Source organism: Gnatocerus cornutus, chromosome 6, assembly GCF_029298725.1.
Source record: "Gnatocerus cornutus isolate USDA-ARS CGAHR chromosome 6, icGnaCorn1.1, whole genome shotgun sequence".
Taxonomy (NCBI): Eukaryota; Metazoa; Arthropoda; class Insecta; order Coleoptera; family Tenebrionidae; genus Gnatocerus; species Gnatocerus cornutus.
Window position 1 is genome coordinate 12,126,116 of NC_142238.1, and position 20,278 is coordinate 12,146,393.

The 20,278-nt window shown below is 32.1% G+C and overlaps 1 protein-coding gene across 1 annotated transcript in view; it reads left to right on the forward strand.

Moving 5' to 3' along the window:
* The first annotated feature begins 583 nt into the window (after positions 1–583).
* LOC148173001 (uncharacterized) overlaps positions 584–20,278 on the forward strand; it is a 29,634-nt gene continuing 9,939 nt past the window's right edge. The window contains exons 1-3 of the mRNA XM_088039825.1: positions 584–625; positions 688–822; positions 3,858–3,932. Coding sequence (XP_087895951.1) covers positions 584–625; positions 688–822; positions 3,858–3,932 — 252 coding nt within the window. The remainder of the gene's footprint in view (positions 626–687; positions 823–3,857; positions 3,933–20,278) is intronic.

Consider the following 20,278-nt stretch of genomic DNA (forward strand, 5'->3'; position numbering starts at 1 on the left):
AAACTTGTCCTTTCAACCTGAAGCTGCATTGTGCTGCTGCGGAAATTTTGTTTAAAATTTAAAAAACATGAAATACATGAAAGCTCGCGTTTGTGAGCCATTAAAATTAAAATTAGGAAATAATTCACGTGCGATGGATTTTAAAATTTTAAATATGCAATTCGTATGTTTTATTCCCATTTGTTTCCACTTTTTCATTTGGTAAATTGACGACAAAATGTTTTCCTTCATTTTTTTACATATTAGTGTTTATTTTTAAACCTGACGCGTTTTTGGAGTGTTTCGCCCCAAAACATGGCCTGTCCTGCATTTTTATAAACATCAGCCAGTTTTTAATACACACATCTCGTTTTAATTAAACCAAAAAATGTAAAATTAATGCCGCTTCCGCTGCCTGTGTAATACCATACCAAGATTTTTTTGCCATCTACGCATCAACTTTCTATCGGTTCTCCGCCCACGTAAACCCCCAGGTGAATTAATTATCCATCTCTCACATGTAGGAAGAGGTAGTTTTCGCATCCGTCTAAATTTTTGCATAATTGTGTGCAAACGGCGTCGGCGCACGCTAGAGAGCGTCGCGATGGCAACGACGCTTGGTGGGGCGAGCGTCGGAGTGGGGCTTGTATGTCAAGTGTATCCACTTGTCAGTCAGTGTCAGTACACGCGTTGTCTTGGTACCGTTAGTGTGGTACTCTCTGCACCCGCTCTATATTGCTGACTCTAACTCTACACTGTTTGCTTGATTTCGCGCATCATGTGCGTGTTGTTGAGCGCGTTGCGCACCGATTGCATCTAAACAAAGGATACTCAAGAGACTCTGTAAGTTATCCATCACCCTGTGGTTTACTAGAGATGTTGTTCTTCAGTTAATGTGTTTGTTTACCTTTTGTTTGTTACCTGTGAAGTGTTTAGTGTAGAAAAAGACGTCCCCGGTAAGAACACCTGTATTTTCTTTTTTTTTGGAAAATCGTTCAAATTAGGGCTTCAATAATTCACGAGATGTAATGACAGACTAATTATTGCCGTTTCTGTGTCATACATGCATTATTTATTTTACGTTTAACCTTGGAGCGGACGTTTTAACAACAAATAGAAGATCGATATTGTTTCTCTGAATGTATTTTCCGTAAAAATTTTTCACACACGCGTTAAAATCTATTCTTGTCAGGTTCATCGACACAATTTTAAACAATCAAAAACTCCCGCCAACTTTTGTAAATTTCCAACTTCTCGAAGCAGAAAAAACAAGTTTGGTTTAGCGAATGTGCTAACAACCCGCTAAATATTATATTTGTCAATATGCATAATGTGGAAACCTAGGAATGGTTTGCAATTCACACCGCTACGATCTATCAAAGTCACATTTAGGATTTTCATGAAGGCAAAGGGTTAATTGTACGTAAAATTGCCAGTTCCGATATGGGGAATAATATTTTCCACAATTTTCAGGGTGTATTAACTTGTAATGAATATTTCGACTACCACATGAAGTAGATGGGAATATAATTGGACTATATATCATCAAAAAACGTTTCATCTATAAAATGGAATTGCTTTTTAACATTTCGAGCTAATGGCTCATTAACCATTTAAATTGGCTCAAAGTTTGTTCGGTTATAGAGATCTGAAACCAATAAAGATAATTGAATTTTATTTGAGCAGACATGCTCTGTAAAAATATATTTTAATGGGTACTGCTTTTATGAGTTTTGGATTCGTATGGTGTCTTAAAATTAACGTTCCATTCTTTCCGTCTGCGGGCTATTTTTTGGCAACATTCAACAGACACAATTTTATAATTCTCTTTAGTAAAACCACAAAAACGGTCTTCTAGAATTTCACGTGGAAAAATTAAATCCGTTTCGCCAGTTGATTTAATATCGGATTCGGGAAAGTTTTAGTTGATTTTTTGATCCCCAAACTGAATATAAAAAAAAGTTATAGATTTAGAAGAGCCATCTGACCACATTTTCTTAACTTTATTCTAATCGCTTATCAACTTCTACAGAGGGATCGAATGAATTATTTATATGGTCTAGTGTGAACGTATGTCTAAACCTTGCGTTTAAACATCAGATAATTGACATATGTTAAGAAATGATAGACATCAAGACGTACGTTTTCAGAGTTACACCGACTAAATAAATAATTCAATTGATCACATTGTACAGTGTATTTTAAATTTTCAGTAAAATATAAAACCATTTTTTTTAAATAAACACAAATTAGCGTGCCAAATCTGAAGTTCATCGAATTTTATTTTAATTTTTTCCATAAGTTGAAATTCAACAAAAACGAAGCTCTTGTTGTTAAACAACCAGTGCTTTAATGTGAACAAAGTGTTTATACAACACAATGTAATAATGGTTGCAAAACATTCTGCAGCAAGCTGTAACCTACATTATGATTAATTATTCTAAATGCAGTATTAATTAGTGCACTCGCTGTGATTTAAAATACGGAGTAAACTTCATAAAGTTTATAACATTTTTTGTTGAATTAAAAAAATGTTTTTGTTGTAATTTTTCTAATTACTGTTTGTGATGGCAGGGCTGTTTGATGTTCGAATATCAAAAAGTTGTTTCGCCAGCAGCTCTTGTCGATCCGAAAGGTCTGATTTATTGTTGATTTTGAAATATTAATAAATCCGCAAACAATACTATTATAGAACGTCAATAATGTGAACACCAACATAAATAATACTTGATTGGCACCGAAATAGGAAAAACGCAATCGTCCTTAACATTAAAACGAGTATGAATCACAATATGTGATATTGATTTCACAAATGAAATGACTTTTTCGAATATGCTGAAAATTAGATTTATTTGCATCGTCAGGGAAATATTGAAAATACAAAGCATCGGAAATATTCCCACAAAACTACGCGTTGGTTTACAGAATTGAATTATCCAGTTCTTATTATTATTATGAGTAGAAAAATCTGTTTTGTTTCGCCGTGAATTCAGAAAACCAATTTTGTCATAACGGAATGTTGCGCGAAAATGTCTTTTTGTCAGATAAACTTTCATGAATTTAACTAAAGTTGGCCCATCAGGGACACACCTAAAGCTGGAAATAATGTCACTTCAAGCACCCCTAAAGCAGTTTGAGCGAATGTGTTGCGTGACTTTGAAAGAAAATTCTTTGTAAATGAAAATACATACGGCTTGAACACAAACCTCAAAGTAAAAGGAATGATGGTTATATCCAAGCTTAGCGTTTCCTCCAGTGTCGTTCTGATCGTCATTGTCATCTGCGCCACTTGCTCGTTTACACTAATGAAAATGGTGGACGTTTTTAATACCACACGTAAATGGGCTTGTCTACCAAATTTGAGCAGACGATCGTAAAAATTTGAATTGCAGCTTCATTTCTGAGTGTTACTTTTGTGCTTCGAGCTTGAAATAAGCTTCTGCTCTTGACAATTCCAAACTTTGTAACGAAGCCTAATCACTGATACTTTAAATTGATTGATATTAAACGTTTGAAAGTTTTAAGAGCTTTCAATGTTCGCTCCAAGTCTATGTCTTGTCTTATTTCAACACAACACTTCATGTTGACTCTTGATAGCCATTAAAGTTAAATGCAGTGCCCTAAACTTTGTCACTAGCTTGACTTATTTTAGTAAAGACAAGCACTCATCGATCATGATCAATCGAGCACGATCACTCTTGTTCGAAGTTTGTAAACTCACGGGACCTCTCGAACAGATCGGTGCATGTTTAAAATATCAGATGAAAACTGGGTCACTTCACTCTTGAATTCATAAACGTTTATCCCAAGGGTTTGCGAAATAAACCAAGTTGAACCTCAGCATTTTTTCATTTCTAACACTATTCTCTATGTTGTAGGAGGCACCAAGTTATCCAGTGCACCACTCAACTAACTTAATTGGATCTGCGCTGTGTTCTGGGCGTCTGATTCACGTGAGTTTCCGTCTTGTTTACCTTTTGCTGCATAGGCAATAGTTGACACGAAAGCGGAGGTTCCGCTGTTTGATTCCTACAGAAAATAATAATTTCGGAGCATAGCTAACTGCATTTTTCTTTTTATGGTCACTTGGAGCTTGATAATCGTTAGTTTAAAATGATTACAAGCTCGACTAATAGTTGGTCTTTAACAGATCGTAAAAACTCGAAGCGTTTGCTTTTACAATTTTCAGAAGAAAGTAATGCAATTAGTGAGAGCATAAACTCCACAGCCTATTTTTGAATATGTTAGGTAAGTAAGTTCTTTATAGTGTTATGAAAATATACGAAGATTATTATTTTTGGAAAAGAAATTTCTTTATTTTAGGATGTAATAGCGGTCCTGTTCACAAAATATTTTGAGTTTTGGTAATTCAGAAACAGTCTCACCCAAAACATGCGATATTTTGAGTTTCGAGCTTCCAGTTATTTTTCGGAGTGCAAAATGGTTAAAAAATAATCCAAAAATCCTTTAAATACTTTAGAAATGACTTGAGAACCAATGACACAATTGATGGTTTAATATGAATCATTATTAGCTATAAAACAGCACTTATTTACATAAAAATCTAAATTGAGATCGATTTATAACTATCGCTAGTTAATAAAAGCCTACACTTTCAATAAAACGTTAAATCACTGTTGTCCAAATTACTTATTTAGGATATTGTTTATATCAGTAATTTTCCATAAATTCAAAGCTTTTCTTTGATAAAGGCATTTATTATCGCGACAATAAATTTCATTTTAATTAAAATAGCTTTTGAGTTGATCCACTCGAATCTAGTAATAACCATTTTGCAATGGATACAAATAATTTGAACGCCTGAATTGCGTACTAAATTAATAAATAAATCAATTGCTTTGATCATTTCATTAGATTAATTAATTTTAAAATTTTCTAGTAACGCTACAACAAAATTTTAAATTCCATTATAATGAGTTGTGTACTTTAATTTTTCTGTACCAATTCGCTGTATTTTAAAATTCTCTAAGGAATCTTGTAACTTTATAGCAGCAAATATTAATATCCTGGAGTTGATATTACCTATAAATAACTATAATTGTAACTTGGATGTCTAACCCAGTTACAATAATTCTGTCAGAACGTCGATAAACACATTACGGTGGATATTTATTATTATTATATTCTGTATAATCTTAGAAATACCGTCTCATCTCTAAACCGAAAATAGATCAACAAAAAATATTGATAATATTATTATATATTGCAATAATTTGGGAACTTCTTACTCCATTCAATTTCATTTATCAAGAGGTGAAAAACTTTATAAACTTTTTCAATTACTTTGTCTTTGCCTAGAAGCTGGAACAAGCTTTCATGTGCCAATGTCCATGATCCTTTGAAACCAAATTTTGATCTCGCTTTTCATATCGTATTTGCATGTACTCAGTCTTTGTAGTGTCACGCTCACAACACACAAACACATTCGATATCAAATTACTGTGCCACAATGTTGTTACCAACCTAACACAATTAAAAGTCGCTGTAGACTTTACATTATCCTAATAATCAAGTTAAATTAATTAGCTATGCTTTCAAATTAATTGCTCGACAATGATGAAAGTTTGCTATTTAAATTGTCAGCAAGCATTGCATTAAATAAAAACTGCGATGAATTCCATTATGAGTTTGAACATTGTGCGGCGAAATTAAAGCTCGCTCAAGCTTGAAGCTGTGCTCGATGGTGTTATTTATTGTTTTGAAAAACAGATTTTACATTGTTCTTAATTCCGTTCTGAGGATCAGCGAATTTTTCATTGCGGGTGATTATTACGCACATAAATTACAGAATCGACATTTTTACGACGCATGAGCACATAATTTGGTTGGTTGTAATTGCAGGGCAACAATGGTAAACAACGAATTTCCTAATTTATCGCCCGCGGAAACGTTAACTTTTCCTTTTAAAACAAATTAAATTCCTGCTTTTAAATAATTACTTTTACTTCTTCAGGGGTATTCTACCTTTCGTCTAAAGTTTCACTGTATGATAAGCGTCGACGTTTGCCACTTCAAATCTCCCTTCGTGCTAATTAAAGGAAACATCAGCGCGGAAACTAAAAAAAGTGAACAGGTTTTTAATTTCCATTTTCCACTCACAAAGTCGAAAGCTTCCATCAGTTTATTGTCCCGATACGTGCACAAAGAAGACACAATTAAAACAACAAAAGCTCCATCTTTCTCGGTTGTTTCTTCACTGAAATATATCTCTCTGCTTGTGGACAAGTAGAAAAATGGAATTTTAGCGGCAGACGAGATTTATCGGTGTCATAATATTAAAATAGCGTTACGCAAGTAAACGAGCAACCTTTTTATCTCTTCATAATCAGAGTTTGCTGAAAACGCTCAGGGTTAGCCATTTATTACACGGAAGTAACAAATATTGGGCTGAACAAAACTAATCTCTTGTAATAAAAGTCAGGACAACGGTTATTATAAACAAGTCTTTTATCTCGAGCGGTGCACGTTGTTGCTACCACCTAGATGAAGTTAGTTTGAAATTAAACCAAAATCCTATTAGATACCAGGTAAGTTTGAAGTTTGCCACAAGCTGAAGGCTGTGAAGTGACGGCAATGCGAAACTACGAAGAATTAAAAAGCAAATAGTTTTCCGCCAAAACGCAAACAAGACGAAGTCCAATATTGGGAAATTTCGAGATAAATAAAACAGTACTATAAAATATTTAATCTTATTGCTAGTGAGATTGGAAATCAATATTAATCAAGTATTAACTCTCCGTACTACAATAAGTTTTAGTTACACCTGTAATAAGACTCCAAAATGTGTTATCGATTTGCACCAAATTTATTTGTTAAGGATAACACGAAATTATCACAACTTTGATGAGTTCACAAATCTGGAAATTGATGTAGCTAATTTCATTTTCAAACAAAGGGAACCCTTGTTGTCACTTTGGTTAGAGGGTTTCAGAATAATACCTAACAAAAGATTAAGCGAAGCGAGGGTACTTAATATTCATCGAGTCCATAATTTTTGACACTTGAATTTCTACGAGATAACAGTTTAAAGAGTTACGTGGGGATTAACAAAGAAAATGATTTGGTCTTCGGAAATAAGGTATAATGAACATGTATTGATCTAATTTAAACAACAACAACCAGTGCGCAAATGCAGGGAAACACGATTAATTTTACAAAAGTAAACATTTTTATCGGTATGATCATTACGTGAAAAATTGAGTGTTTTAATCCCTCGAAAGCCACTTACAAATTTGCTACCGACTTTCCGGAAGATATTATTACGGAAGTTTCTTAGAAAATCGACCCTTGATTAACCAAGCAACTTAAACAATACTCCGCGAAGTCTCATTATTACTCTTTTTCGTTGCAAGAGAAAATCTGAACATACAGGTTTTGATCAAAATCTCGTTTATTTGCAAAGCAAACTCACGTTATTTGTCCTCATTTGACGTAAAACTTCACGTAGATTCCAAAACCGAGCAAATTCGAAAATTTGAGTAGGTGCGAGTATGTCGATTAAAACTTCATGACTAAAAATATGTCAAAATTCTGAAGTCAATATCGCTTATTTTTGGAGCAAACTTGCGTTGCGCAGATGCCAAATCCGGGCTCGCAATTCACATACGCTAACAAATAACTGAGTTATATGGCCGGTTAAAGATTCTTTATTTTAGTTTTTCAAGTTGTGAAAGCTAAATATCGCGGAAACTACGACGGAGAAAAAAAAACGGTTTGCGCCATAGGTTTTTCCAGGCATTTCTCTTATAGAATTCATCTTTAAATAACCAAAATTCAATAGTCAATTTTTTCGCGAAAAAAAAATCTGACTCAATCGATGAAAATTTGTTAATTTTTTGTTGTTTTGGCTGCCACTTGTAAACCATTTTTTAGCGCAAAATTTGATTTTGTCGAATAAAACTTCATGAGTATGTCAAATCTCTGAGGTCGACATTTCGCTTATTTTTGGAGCTAACTCGTGTTGTTAAAGCTCATTTTACGCAAAATTTCACAAAAACAAGAATTTTTATCGACATAATCATTGCCATTACAAATTTGCCACCGACTTTCCGGATGTTATTATTACGGTTTGTTAGAAAATCGACCCTTAATTAACCAAACAACTTAAACAATACTTTGTGACGTCTCATCATTACTCCTTTTCGTTACAAAAGGAAATCTGAAGTTGAAGCCTTATTATTGCTGGCGAAATTTTCCTATAACCATCGTGATTGATCCGACTCCCTCAAGTTCAAGATCACAGCACAAGAATGCAATTAACCATAAATATTTACATTTGAAGATACTTTATAAGGACTCATGGTAGGCAGTTGGTAGGAACTTATCGCCGTTCTATAAACTCGTTTACACGCAAATGTTTTTTTTCATTTTTCCTTATTATAAACTGATCTCGAGCTGCAACAAAGAAAGTGAAACTTGCTCAAAATTTTATATTTCTTTATTGTTATCTCATTCGCGTGCAACAAAATTATCCGATGTCGTGCTGGAAGTTGTTAAAGAGAAAAATCTGAATTTTTACTGTTGTTAAAGTGGATAGTTTAGTTTATAGTACGTCTTTTATTCATGGTCTTAATTTAATTAAATTGTAGGAAGTATCCTCCGATTATGCAAACAATTCGATTGCTATCTGAAAAGTTTTCCAATTTATACAAACTATTTGAAGAGAATTGTGTACATTACGTGCCTACAGCTCTAATAACAGCCGGAAATTGTAGTTGAATTAAAAACAAGGACAACGGTGCAAAAATTAGAGACAAAGGAGCACTGAAGTAACGAAGCGCTCAGGCTTAGGTCAGTTTCATTATCTTAATTAAGATTAAATTAAATGAAGACATGCTGTTATTAATGGGGGTGTGTAAACTTCAGTATTTGCTGAGACTATTAAGCAAACTTGTTAGCGATTTTTGTTTATTTTGCTTCCGTTTGGTCCGATTAAGTTCTCTTGGTGATGCTGGAATTAATTTATTAAATATTATTGTTTTAAAATATAAAATCTATCCTGCATACTGTCTGTTAATTCTCATTTTTTTTCGATCAAGCCGACCAAAATTTCCGTGACACATTTTAAGAATTAAAACAGGCATTGATTTGCGCGAGTTGACGTCATTTCGCACAAATCCAACATTTTAGTTTGTTGTAACCGAGCCAATTTTTTTATTTATAGTATTTTAATGAAAACGTTAAAATGTAGGAAAGAAGTAAAATGAATGAATGCCAAATTCCTCACAAATCACTGGGTAGTTTAGCAGAATACGCGTCCTAGCTGTGAATGATTGTCTAGAGAAATTTCCTGTTTTTGTCTATTTTTAAAACTGGAAGTTTTCCAAAACAGATCGCTTTATAAATAGTTGCGGTTTTCTTACCTTTTCATTAACATTTGAGTACACCTGCGGGTAGCAAACAAATGTTGAAACGAATTTTATTTTCTTTAGAAATTAACATTGAAATGTAACTTTGTTTGGCTTATCCCACAGAAATGCGCTTGTTTGTGTTTTTTATTAGAATTATTTATTTTCCAATTTAGACGTGTTTTGTAGAATTATTGGTACGGTTTCTCTTGTTGGCTACAATTTGCCATTTCATTTAACTGACGCGAACGAAAAAAAAAGCAATTTGAGAAAAAATTCCGGGAGACCATAATTTGCTCTATTTCAGTTTCTGGTTCTTGAAATCCAGATTTTGTCACTTTCCCTGAAAAGTAAAAAAAAGCGTAATAAATTTCTTTTGAGTCGGGCTCGTTATGACTAATTTGCTAAATTAGGTAATTAAATTAAATATTCCATTACTCCGGCCGCATTTTAATTCGAATTAAAAATAAAAGAGATGAATAAGGAAGAGTCGTGAAGATTGAAAAAAATCGATAAATTTAACTTGAGCGCGTTATTTGAAGATAATCGTGTTACATTTTTTTCTGGGATCAAATACAATTTCGCTCTTTAAAATGATAATTTCGAGTACTTCAAAGAACTTTCGTCTTCTCCATCGCATGTTCGCAAACTTCTCATCTTTCAGCAAGTGTACGCTTAAAAGCAGAAGGGCATTGAGCGAGAGAGTGAATTTTTAAAGAGAACACGCAGCGTCAATTACCTGCACGAAATTCGATACACACCTGAGAATTAACGCTCCTCTTCCAAATTTAATTAAAATTTATTAATTAAACCAAACCTCCATTATTTTGTGTCAGTCGTTAAGAGTACAGTGAACCAAGTGGCACTTAATTTATCAGAAAGTGTGAACACCGAGTGCAATACATCAACTCTTTCTTTTGCCATGAATGAAAAGTCCATCCATGTGACGCCCAATTAACTAATAGATGCCAAAGAGCGATATGTTAATATGTATTATCCAAGTGATTGTGTTGTAGTATTACCGCAACAATACCACAAAGATAAGGTTTCAGACTTCAGTCAGATCGTTTACAAAGAGACAAATTTGCATGAGAATATCTTTTCAACGCTCGTTAAAAAAAGAGAAGTTTTGTTCGGCTCAGAGAGACAACCTTACAATTTTGTAATTAGGATTAAATCCTGCTGAAACACAGAACAAAGTGAAATTTTCTGGATTCAGCTTTGTTAGTTCAACGGAAGATGTGATAAACGCTTTGGACACGTGGCGGTTCTCTAACGAGACCATAAACAGAGAACTTCCGACATAGAATCCTGCTAAGGTTGACATGTCCTTCTAGAACCACAAAGTGATATTAATGATACAACGTTTAGAGTCCGGCTCTAATGGCTGTCCTCTTACGCTTTTCTATGGACTCGCTTCTGTATTGGGTTTATGTGAAACGTGTAATTTTTGTCATAAAGCTTGCCACAACATGGACTGTGTTCCGATGGAACCCAATTACTATTTATACAAAAGGAAATCGAGTTTATGAAAATTCTGTGATAATGTACCTACATAGTTTTAGATCAAATTGACAATGAGGATTAGGTTTTATAGGATTGTATTAGAAAATTCAGAGAATTTTGAAAAATCCTTTTAAAAAGTTTTAAAAACCTAAAGAATCTAAACTGAAACTGCCATAAAACGCAATCTGTCAAATTCGGGTCAAAATCTGAATATTTCAAAGGTGGAATTTTAAAAAATCAGAAAAATGAGCAATTTTAAAAGAACTTGCTTAGAAATAAAGAAACATTCAGCAAAGATTTGTATTGTAAAGTGAATTGCAGTCTAAACTTTTAAAATGAACAAATAAACGATAATAACAAATATAAAGAATCTAAAAGGGTTGAATTATATAATTAAAAATAGCAAAAATACGAAATTTTGATTGAGAATATAGAAAATGTTTAGTCCTAAAATATACTAATATATTTTTTTAATTTATTTCTGGATCTAAAATTTTAAGATTTGGCAGAGTTTGGCAGCATATCAAAGGTAATAATGCTTTAAAATGTAATCTTGTATTCCTAAGATTAACGAAAATACACAATTTAATATGAAAAATTTGGAATTTTTAATTTAACCGAAAATTAAAATATTCTAAAAAATCTGTTTGGTTTAACAATTTTAGAATTTGACAGAGTTAATAGGCGTGACAAAGGTAGTAATGCTTCCAACTCTCACTCTCGTATTTTTAAAATTAGCAAAAATACGAAATTAAGTTTGGAATAAACAAATATTTTATTCGTCCTAAAATAAAAAAAAAAAATAAAAAAATGTTTCTAGTTATAAAGTGTTGGAATTTTGCAGAGTTAATAAGCGTATTAAAGCCTTCAAATTTTAGTTTTGTATTCCTAAAACTAACAAAAATCTATAATTCATCCTAAAATAAAAAAAAATACTTTTCAACTTAAAATACCTCGAAGATCTAAAATTTTTAACGGATTATTTTATTACATACTGAGAACTATAAATCATTTATATTATTATTACTCATTTATATTATTGTAGTTTGGTGGTCACTACTTTAAAATACAGGGATCAAAATTATTAAAAAGCCATTCAATTTTGTGTAATAATAAACCGACCCTCAAAACGAAAAAACAAATTATTACGACACGTTTCCTGCTGCTTCTCTAGACATTCTTGTGGGCTTACTTCAAATAAGGCTTCTACTTAATTTGCCATCAGTGCTTTTTAATATTACTGCGCCTCCTTTAAACTTATAAAAAAATTAAAGTGAAGGTAGAAAAATGCTTCATAACATGTCAAGATCAAGTTAATCTAAAGATAATCAAATTTTAGAGCCCGTTGTAAAACGATCTGAGGGTTGAAAATATTTTTTATTGCGCAGAGTGAAGTTGTTAATATTTTCCACTTTGGTGATATCATTTGAAAAAAACGCCCAAAGGCAAGTCTCATTATTCATCATTGCGATTTATATGCATGGTCATGTAAATCATTAAAAGTTTTCTAGACTTCAAACCAAAATTATAATTTGAAAATTTTAACAACCCCATTTAGAAATGCGACCCATGCAAATGCGTGTTAAGTCTCTAAACAAGGTTGAATCTAGAAGTAATTGGTCCTCCAGGACCAAACAAGTTCGTTAAAACCCATTTTCACTGCTTGAATAGCTAAAGGTGTATTATATTTAGTCCGTGTTATAAAGGAGCCCCAAATTTACACGCGGTTGTTAACTATTGATGTAACGTCGGCCATCTGTAAACACATAAAAAGTTTTGTTGTGTTCATTTTATCGTACATCGCATTAGTGCAGTTTAAGCCATGTTTACTGCAAAAAGGGGATAAGGTTGGAAGTTGTCTTTTTCGAATACTCTTTGCAGTAAAATAAACATGAAAGTATCAATGATGTTTATTAAAAATAGCGTGTTAAGCGGGTATAACGCGGGATTGTAACTAGATGTGTTTTTCATACCAACGCCCTAAAACCTATAAAATGCTAACTACGTCGTGGGTTGTGCACAAAATTTATGAACGGGTTGTTTTTCGCTCGGCTGTCATTGCGGGAAAATAACTCACGAAATTGTGTTGCAATTTGTAACATGAAGTCTGCTAGTAACAATTAGAGGGATAATTTTAAGCTAATGGTGCACTTACTTTAAGTAGCTAATCGAATTATTGCTTCAATATTAAAAGTAAAGTTGTATCGGATCCCGTTGAGAATTTAGCCACAATTTATTCAAATGTCACGTTTAATTTCATTATTGATTTGTTAATTTATATAACTAACTTTGCCCTGGTGGCAATGATTTAATTCACCACAAAGTGCAGCCCCATGACAGATAATAATCATCGGATTTACGTCGGCTCATATTGATTTCAGCTATCACTTTAGATTAATTAATTGATCTTCCCTCAGCAACAAAGTGGATGAAATTTTGATAACAACTCATAAAACTCCTTAATTGTAACGAACATTAAAAAAGTATAAACTTCTATATCAGAAGCTGCATAAAGCACCGGAAATGTAAAACTTGGTCATTAAGCCGTTTTATGCTAATTGAAAATTTTATTGTCAAGTTTGCAAGTTGCTGATTAACAGGTGGCAATTATGAATATAATCGCTATTTTGTAATAAATTGATGTTCATAGGTGCAAAAAACGAGTTCCTAGATATTGATTTCTAACATAATTAACCGGTTTTGTGACACGAAATCTAGTCGTTATAAATCGATTTAAACTTTGTGATAGTAAGAAAATTTTACTCATTCTCGGTATTAGTTTCCTAGATTATGAAGTTTTCAACGGTTTGCTGTAAAATCTGACGTTAATGTTCAAATTACAGGAAGTATTAATGAATCCGATTTTATGAAAAGCGCATAGATTTTAGTCAAATTTCTTAGTTGATTACGTTGGTCTTTTTCTTGTTCCTAACCTAATTTAATCTAATCTGAAATCTAGAGATTCTGAATATAGGCAAGGATATTACGTGTCCAAAGGATTAAAAAACTCTTTCCAATCAAAACATCACATTTAGAAAAAATAAGACGCTTCTAAACAAACAAAAGTTCTAGTGATCTAGTTCTAAAAATCAAATTAATTAATGCAGAAAAACGAAAAGTAAAAAATACAAAACTTTTAAAAATGGGGAAAATTAAATTAAAAATGTCCTGTACCTAGAAAATCTACTAAAGCACACAAAACAGAGCAGTTCATAAAATCTGCTAAATTACAGAATTTTAGAACTCAAATTGCGAATTTTAGAATTGATTTTTTTGTTAAATTCTGTAATCCTGGTAGTTTCAAACTAAAAGTAATGAAATTTCGTGAAAATGTTTCTCTAGACATATTCAATAAGTGTTCTATATTACACAATTTTAGAACAAAAAGTGAGAATTTCAGAATTTTTTATTTGAAAGGTAAACTCAAAATTCAAGATTTTTCATTAAATTCTGTAACTCCAACAGTTTTAAAGTTAAAGCAATAAAATTTGCTGACATTGTTTCTTTAAAGACTTACAATACGCGTTCTGAATTACAGAATTTTACAACCATAAGTGAGAATTTTAGAATTTTTCATTTGAAGGAAATGAGTTCGTCGAACAATTTCAAATTTTCTGTCTTAGACGATTTTAATGATAAATCAATGAGATTTTGCAAAATTATATTCCTCGGGGAACTTATATAAAGTGTACACATTTACAGAATTTTATAACAAAAAATGAACACGTCAGAGTTGTTTATTTGAGAACGAACTCAAATTTCAAGATTTTTCATTAAATTCTGTAACTCAAACAGTTTTAAAGTTAAAGCAATAAAATTTTGTGACATTGTTTCTTTGGAGACACAATAAGCGTTTCAATAAGTTACAGAATTTTAAAACCATAAGTGAGAATTTAAAAAAAAATATTTGAAGAATGAACTTAAAATCAAAAACTTTTAAAAAAATGAGTTGAATGACGATTTTAATGATAAACCAATGAGATTTTGCGATTTTATATCTCTGGGGATCTTTATAGTGTACAAATTTACAGAATTTTAGAACAAAAAATTAACACGTCACAATATTTTATTTGAGAACGAACTCAAAATTCAGGACTTTGTGTTAAATTCCGTAACTTTTTGCCCCGAGATAAACTTTTCAAAGCTGCTGCATTACAATTTGATAATATGTTTTTTTTTTGCAGCCATTTAGTGAGTGTTCTAAATTATAAAATTTTAGTACAAAAAGTGAGAATTTAGAATTGTTCATTTCAAGAACGAACTCAAATTTTGGACGATTTTTATTTAATTTTAACGACGAATCAATTAGATTTTAGGACTTAATTCCTTTAAGAATCTTTGTATGTTAAAGTGTACTAATAAATTACAGAATTTTGGAAAACGAATTAGACTTTTTTTATTGTAGCAAGAACTCAAATCGTATTTTTTTTTGTTAATTTCTAAATTTTTTACAGTTTTAAACATAAAGCAATGGAATTTGGTAGATGTGTTTCTTTTAAATTTAATTTTAGTTAGTGGTAATAAGTGCTCTAAATTGCTGAATTTTGGAACAAAAACTGAGAATTGAGAGAGAAGTACCGAACTTTGAATTTATTTGTTAGTTGTCTTGATGACACGAGTCCGCTTTTACATTACTTTTTTTTTGTTTTGGAAACCGTACACTCACTTCAATTTCTTAATTTAATTATGCTTCCGACTACAAAGAAAAAAATATACCAACATAAAATTCCCTGAACACAGAATATGACCCGTCAGGGTATAACAATGACATGAGCACAATTACATTTGAGGGTTGTTGGCAACATTGACACGATACGGCCCAAATTAATGGAGTCATAATCCGTAAAATCATTTTTGATTATTCATTACGGTTAGTTCCTGGGACAATTTATAATTGTGCTAATTTACAACTCATGCGCAAACATTTCAATTACCTGCTCAATGTGACCACATAATAAAAAATAAATTGGAGCTATTTTGGTGCTCCAACTTCAAATCTATTTCTTTCGGGTTAATTGCTCGAATATCGAACTTCGGTGTTTATTAAAAATGCAGTTTAATTTGAAATTGTATCTAGATGGATCCAACCCCCGCTTTTCAACAAATGACTTGGTTATAAAGTTTGGCGAAGTTTTAATTAACAGTTCTCTCCTTTCGGCCGAAAAGTTGGGTTAATATGGAAAGATTGAAATACATTATTTCAGTTAAAACCCCACAATATTTATCTTCGATAACAAAACTAGACTCGAATAGAGGCAGTGCACACAATAGAAAATCGAATATAAATCCGCTTCCTCTGTCAATTTAGATTGAATCCCATTTATAATTTAAATAGATGACTGGAGACGCGTGCAATTTTGTTCTACACAGCAAAATATGTATCTTCAAGTACGTCGCTACATATTTGAAGTACAATATTTGTAAAACGTTGTTACCAGCAAATACAAACTGAAATGAGATTTTTATAAAAAGAACGCACGTTTAGGTAAAATACAAGTTTCGATAAATCGAGCCGAAAAATTTGTAAAAGCGTGCACCACTCAACATTCCGTGGACTTCTCTTGAAGATATTGTGGCATTACTAAGTAATACCCAATTTCATCCACCTGCGAAGTGAGCAAACACGCACCTGGTCGTGGATTTCATGCATATTTTATGTTTTAAGCCACGACACCGACCCCTTAAGGTATTTTCACATTGTTCGAAAATCAATGCTGCACGTCGAAGCATAATTCGAAATAAAAATATCGTCTCGCTGAATTTCCCACGTTTATTCTGTTTTGTTTTTTTGCTATAAAGGTGTTTGTCGGGGAAACTGGCATCAAGCCATTGGAAAGATAAAAATAAAGTCTAAATATTTTCTTTCTGAAAAATCAAAACTTTTTAATTACATCTGTGGGAGTTCGCCGTTCTTGGTATAATATTGTTACAACTCAGGCGAATTTCAGATCTCATTTTGGTTGGATCGGAAATTTAAAAGCTATTTATATCAACACAAATCCGATGACATTTAAGATTTATGGGATTCTAACTGGGACTACAGTCACGCTAAATTAATCAGGCTTGTGTCCTTTCATTTCTGTCGAATTTTCCGATCAGTAAAGATCCCATGAGTAAGTAATTATTGTTTATGGTAAAAATAACAAAGCGGCGTCGGTGGATTGTCTGGTTATAAACACACGAATCATACATTTATTTTTTCAATTTCGATTTTATGTCTGGTAAAGGTCTAATTTAGATTGCTTTATTTTGTGTGGGAGCAGTCGTTCTAAGTGTACAGAAACCGGCCAATATTATTAAAGCCCCCAAGAGCATTGTTTAAGTTCTTTGGTTGTTACTGTTATTACAGTCAATACTGATGAATTACTTACTCCTATTGGGACTGAAACGCCCACAAATTGTGATCAATTTTCGATGAGGTTATTGGTGTGCTAAAGTATTTCGATAGGATTGTAGATATTTTCAACATTTTCAACTTTTTAAATATCCGATCAAAACTAAGTGGATAGAATAATATTGAGTAAGATTTTTTTTTGAAATTCCTCATTCCTCATGTCGCTTCTAATTTATTAATACATACATAATTTTTTTTCATTTTTTTTAATATCTTTATGATATCAAAGAATCAAATCTTCCGAACAAACAAACCTTTAAAAGATGGATAACTTTAAACAGCTAAAGAACTAGAAAAATCAATAATGTTTAAACGAATTCGTGAAATCGGAAGAATACAAGCAACCCTAAAAAACATTGTCAGAAGCTAGAAAAGTGGCTGAAAAATCGAATAGAATTGAAAAATTGATATATGTAAATTCAAAGAATTCAAGCAATCTGTTAAAACGGAATATTGAATATAAAAATTTTAGCGGACTCTCAGTTTTTTAAACTCATTTCATATTTGACATGAATGTGGTCACATTTTCGTAAATTTTCTGACAAATTCATACATCATTGCATTCATATTTCAGTTTAGTTTTGCGCTGAAAATCCGAAATTTATTTTCATTATGAAAAATTCCTTGACTGCAAAACATTATTCCTACGAATTGCGCAAACTCTGAATACTTTAGATTTAAATGATTTAGAACCAGTTTCATAATCATCTTTAACTAAAGGTCTTTTAAAAAATTGTTACAACAATTTATTTCGATGTAAAACCTCACTTTCAATTTTAAAAGAACTTTAAAATGATTATTTATGAAACTGGCTCTTAAAGTTTCAGCATCAAAAAAAACTTGATGTAAAATTGCCACTTAAATTTAAAACAGACAAACAATGCAAAAAAAGTCTTAAAGTAGATCTTAGTGTTAAAAGGCTGAACAATTAATTTTCCGGATTTCGAAGCCTGCAGACAATTTTTCAGTGAACTCGGTGTTTCTTGACATGACGCTGGAATCTGAAAGTTTAATTTAATTTAACTACAATTTTTACTTACTTTTACTTACTCTTACTTCCTTTTAGACAGGTAAACTCCAACTTAATTTCTGATTGTTTTATTCCAAAGTTAGCATACATAAAATTTAAATCAAATTTCTTTTTTTGCTGACTTTAAAAATGTTAAGTGTTTAAATTCAATTACTGAATTTCCGGAAACGCTGATTTTAAATTTGAACGGTGTAGACAGTAATTTCGGAAATTATCGTTTGATTGGATTGAATAAAATACGAATTGAAATTTTGACAGACAAGTTCCCAAGCTATTCCGTTTATTTATTACTTCAGTTATTTCGATTGTCGTAACCGTTAAAGTCGAAGACTATAAAGCATTTCATCCAAAGACATTGCGGTTGTAATAACAATGTTATTATTCCTTCTCATTCTTTGCTGTTTAATTAACTACATTTCCTTTGTGTGTTTGGTAAACTATCTCACGAATTAGGCGGGTTGCTCTTCTGTTTGCTTGTCTTATTTCAGCTTTATCTGAATAAAAGACTGGTTAGAACGGTAATATAAAGAATAACAGTTTCGTGATAATACTAAAAGCCGCTATTTGTGACTCGTCCACTGTGATAATGATGATACCTCTTGGCTTTCAGAAACGTGTGCTGTACATAAATCGTTATTTATATATTTTTAATATGTTTTGCCGTTCAGATTGGATTTTATTGGCTTTTTCCAGTTAAGAATTTTATCAAAGCATCAAAGTCAAATCAAATAGCCACTTAAAAGCTCGAACTTTTCAAGAAACATTATACTAAAATAAAAGTTTTCTGACCGATTTAAGAGTGCCTATTTGATAAATTATTTTAGTCAGAACGGTCCACTAAGCCAACATGAGAACACTTTTATTTCATTTACTCCAACTATTTATAAAAGTTAAGCTTATATTGTCACAATACAAGAGTGACAAAGTTTATTATCCTGATTGATGACTCTTGAAACTTAAAATCGTGGAAAATTGGAGCTGAAGATAAATACATTTCCCCCTTTGAATCATTACTTATGCATGGAAGACAAATTTGAATAAGAGCACAAATGAATTTTGTACAAGTTTGACTTGATTGCACACAGTTAGAATCAATGTTAATCTCGTATCAACAGTAAACAGTTTATCGATTTCCGCAGTAGTTACTAAAACTGCTGTTCATGTTCGCAGAAAACAGGTTTCATTGTTTTAAATATATTACAAAATATTGGGACACAGATAAGATAACGTCTAAATTTGGTTTTTAATAAGAGTCTGATTTCTGCCGTGTTGCTGCACGTAATGAAAGTTTTTTTCCAAGTTCTCTAGAATTTTGATTTGTTTGAAACTAATTGGAAACTCAGCTTTGTTTCATTGGAAGATTGTGCTTAAATCCTATGCAACTTCAAAGCTATGCAATAAAAGTTTCCTCTTCATTTTGTTTGTCAGCTGCACACAAAAGTAAGATAACTTTTAATTACTATTGTTCGAGTTCCGAGTATTTACTGAGAAGGCGATTGACTGTAGTTTTAAATCAAGAAACTTTTTGCATACACTGCTTAAAATTGCTAAACTCTACTTTTTGTCGAAGACTAAACGCAACTTTCCCAATTTTTGTTTCGAAAGAAATTTCACAAACGTCGTCCGATTTGAAAGAATGAATGTCCATGTCTGTTATAACTTTTGAATAAATAATAAATCGTCGAACTGGGTAATGTACCTTGTCAGGGCCTGACAAAACAGATTAACACAGTTGGCAATCGATAGTGAATATATCAAATGCAACCTCAAATTCGGATAAAGCAACTCGTTGGAACAATCAATAACAAAAGTGTCTGATTTGAACCCTAACTTGACAGGGCTCCACCTTTAATAAAATCTATTGCTGATGAAAGCTGTAAGGGCAAAGACCCTACAGGACGGAGGTCAGTATGACCCTAGACCGGTTCAATGACGATGGAAACGATTATCATAGATTCCTTCAAAAGGTGGGTCAGATTGGTGCATTTCAAAAATAAAATA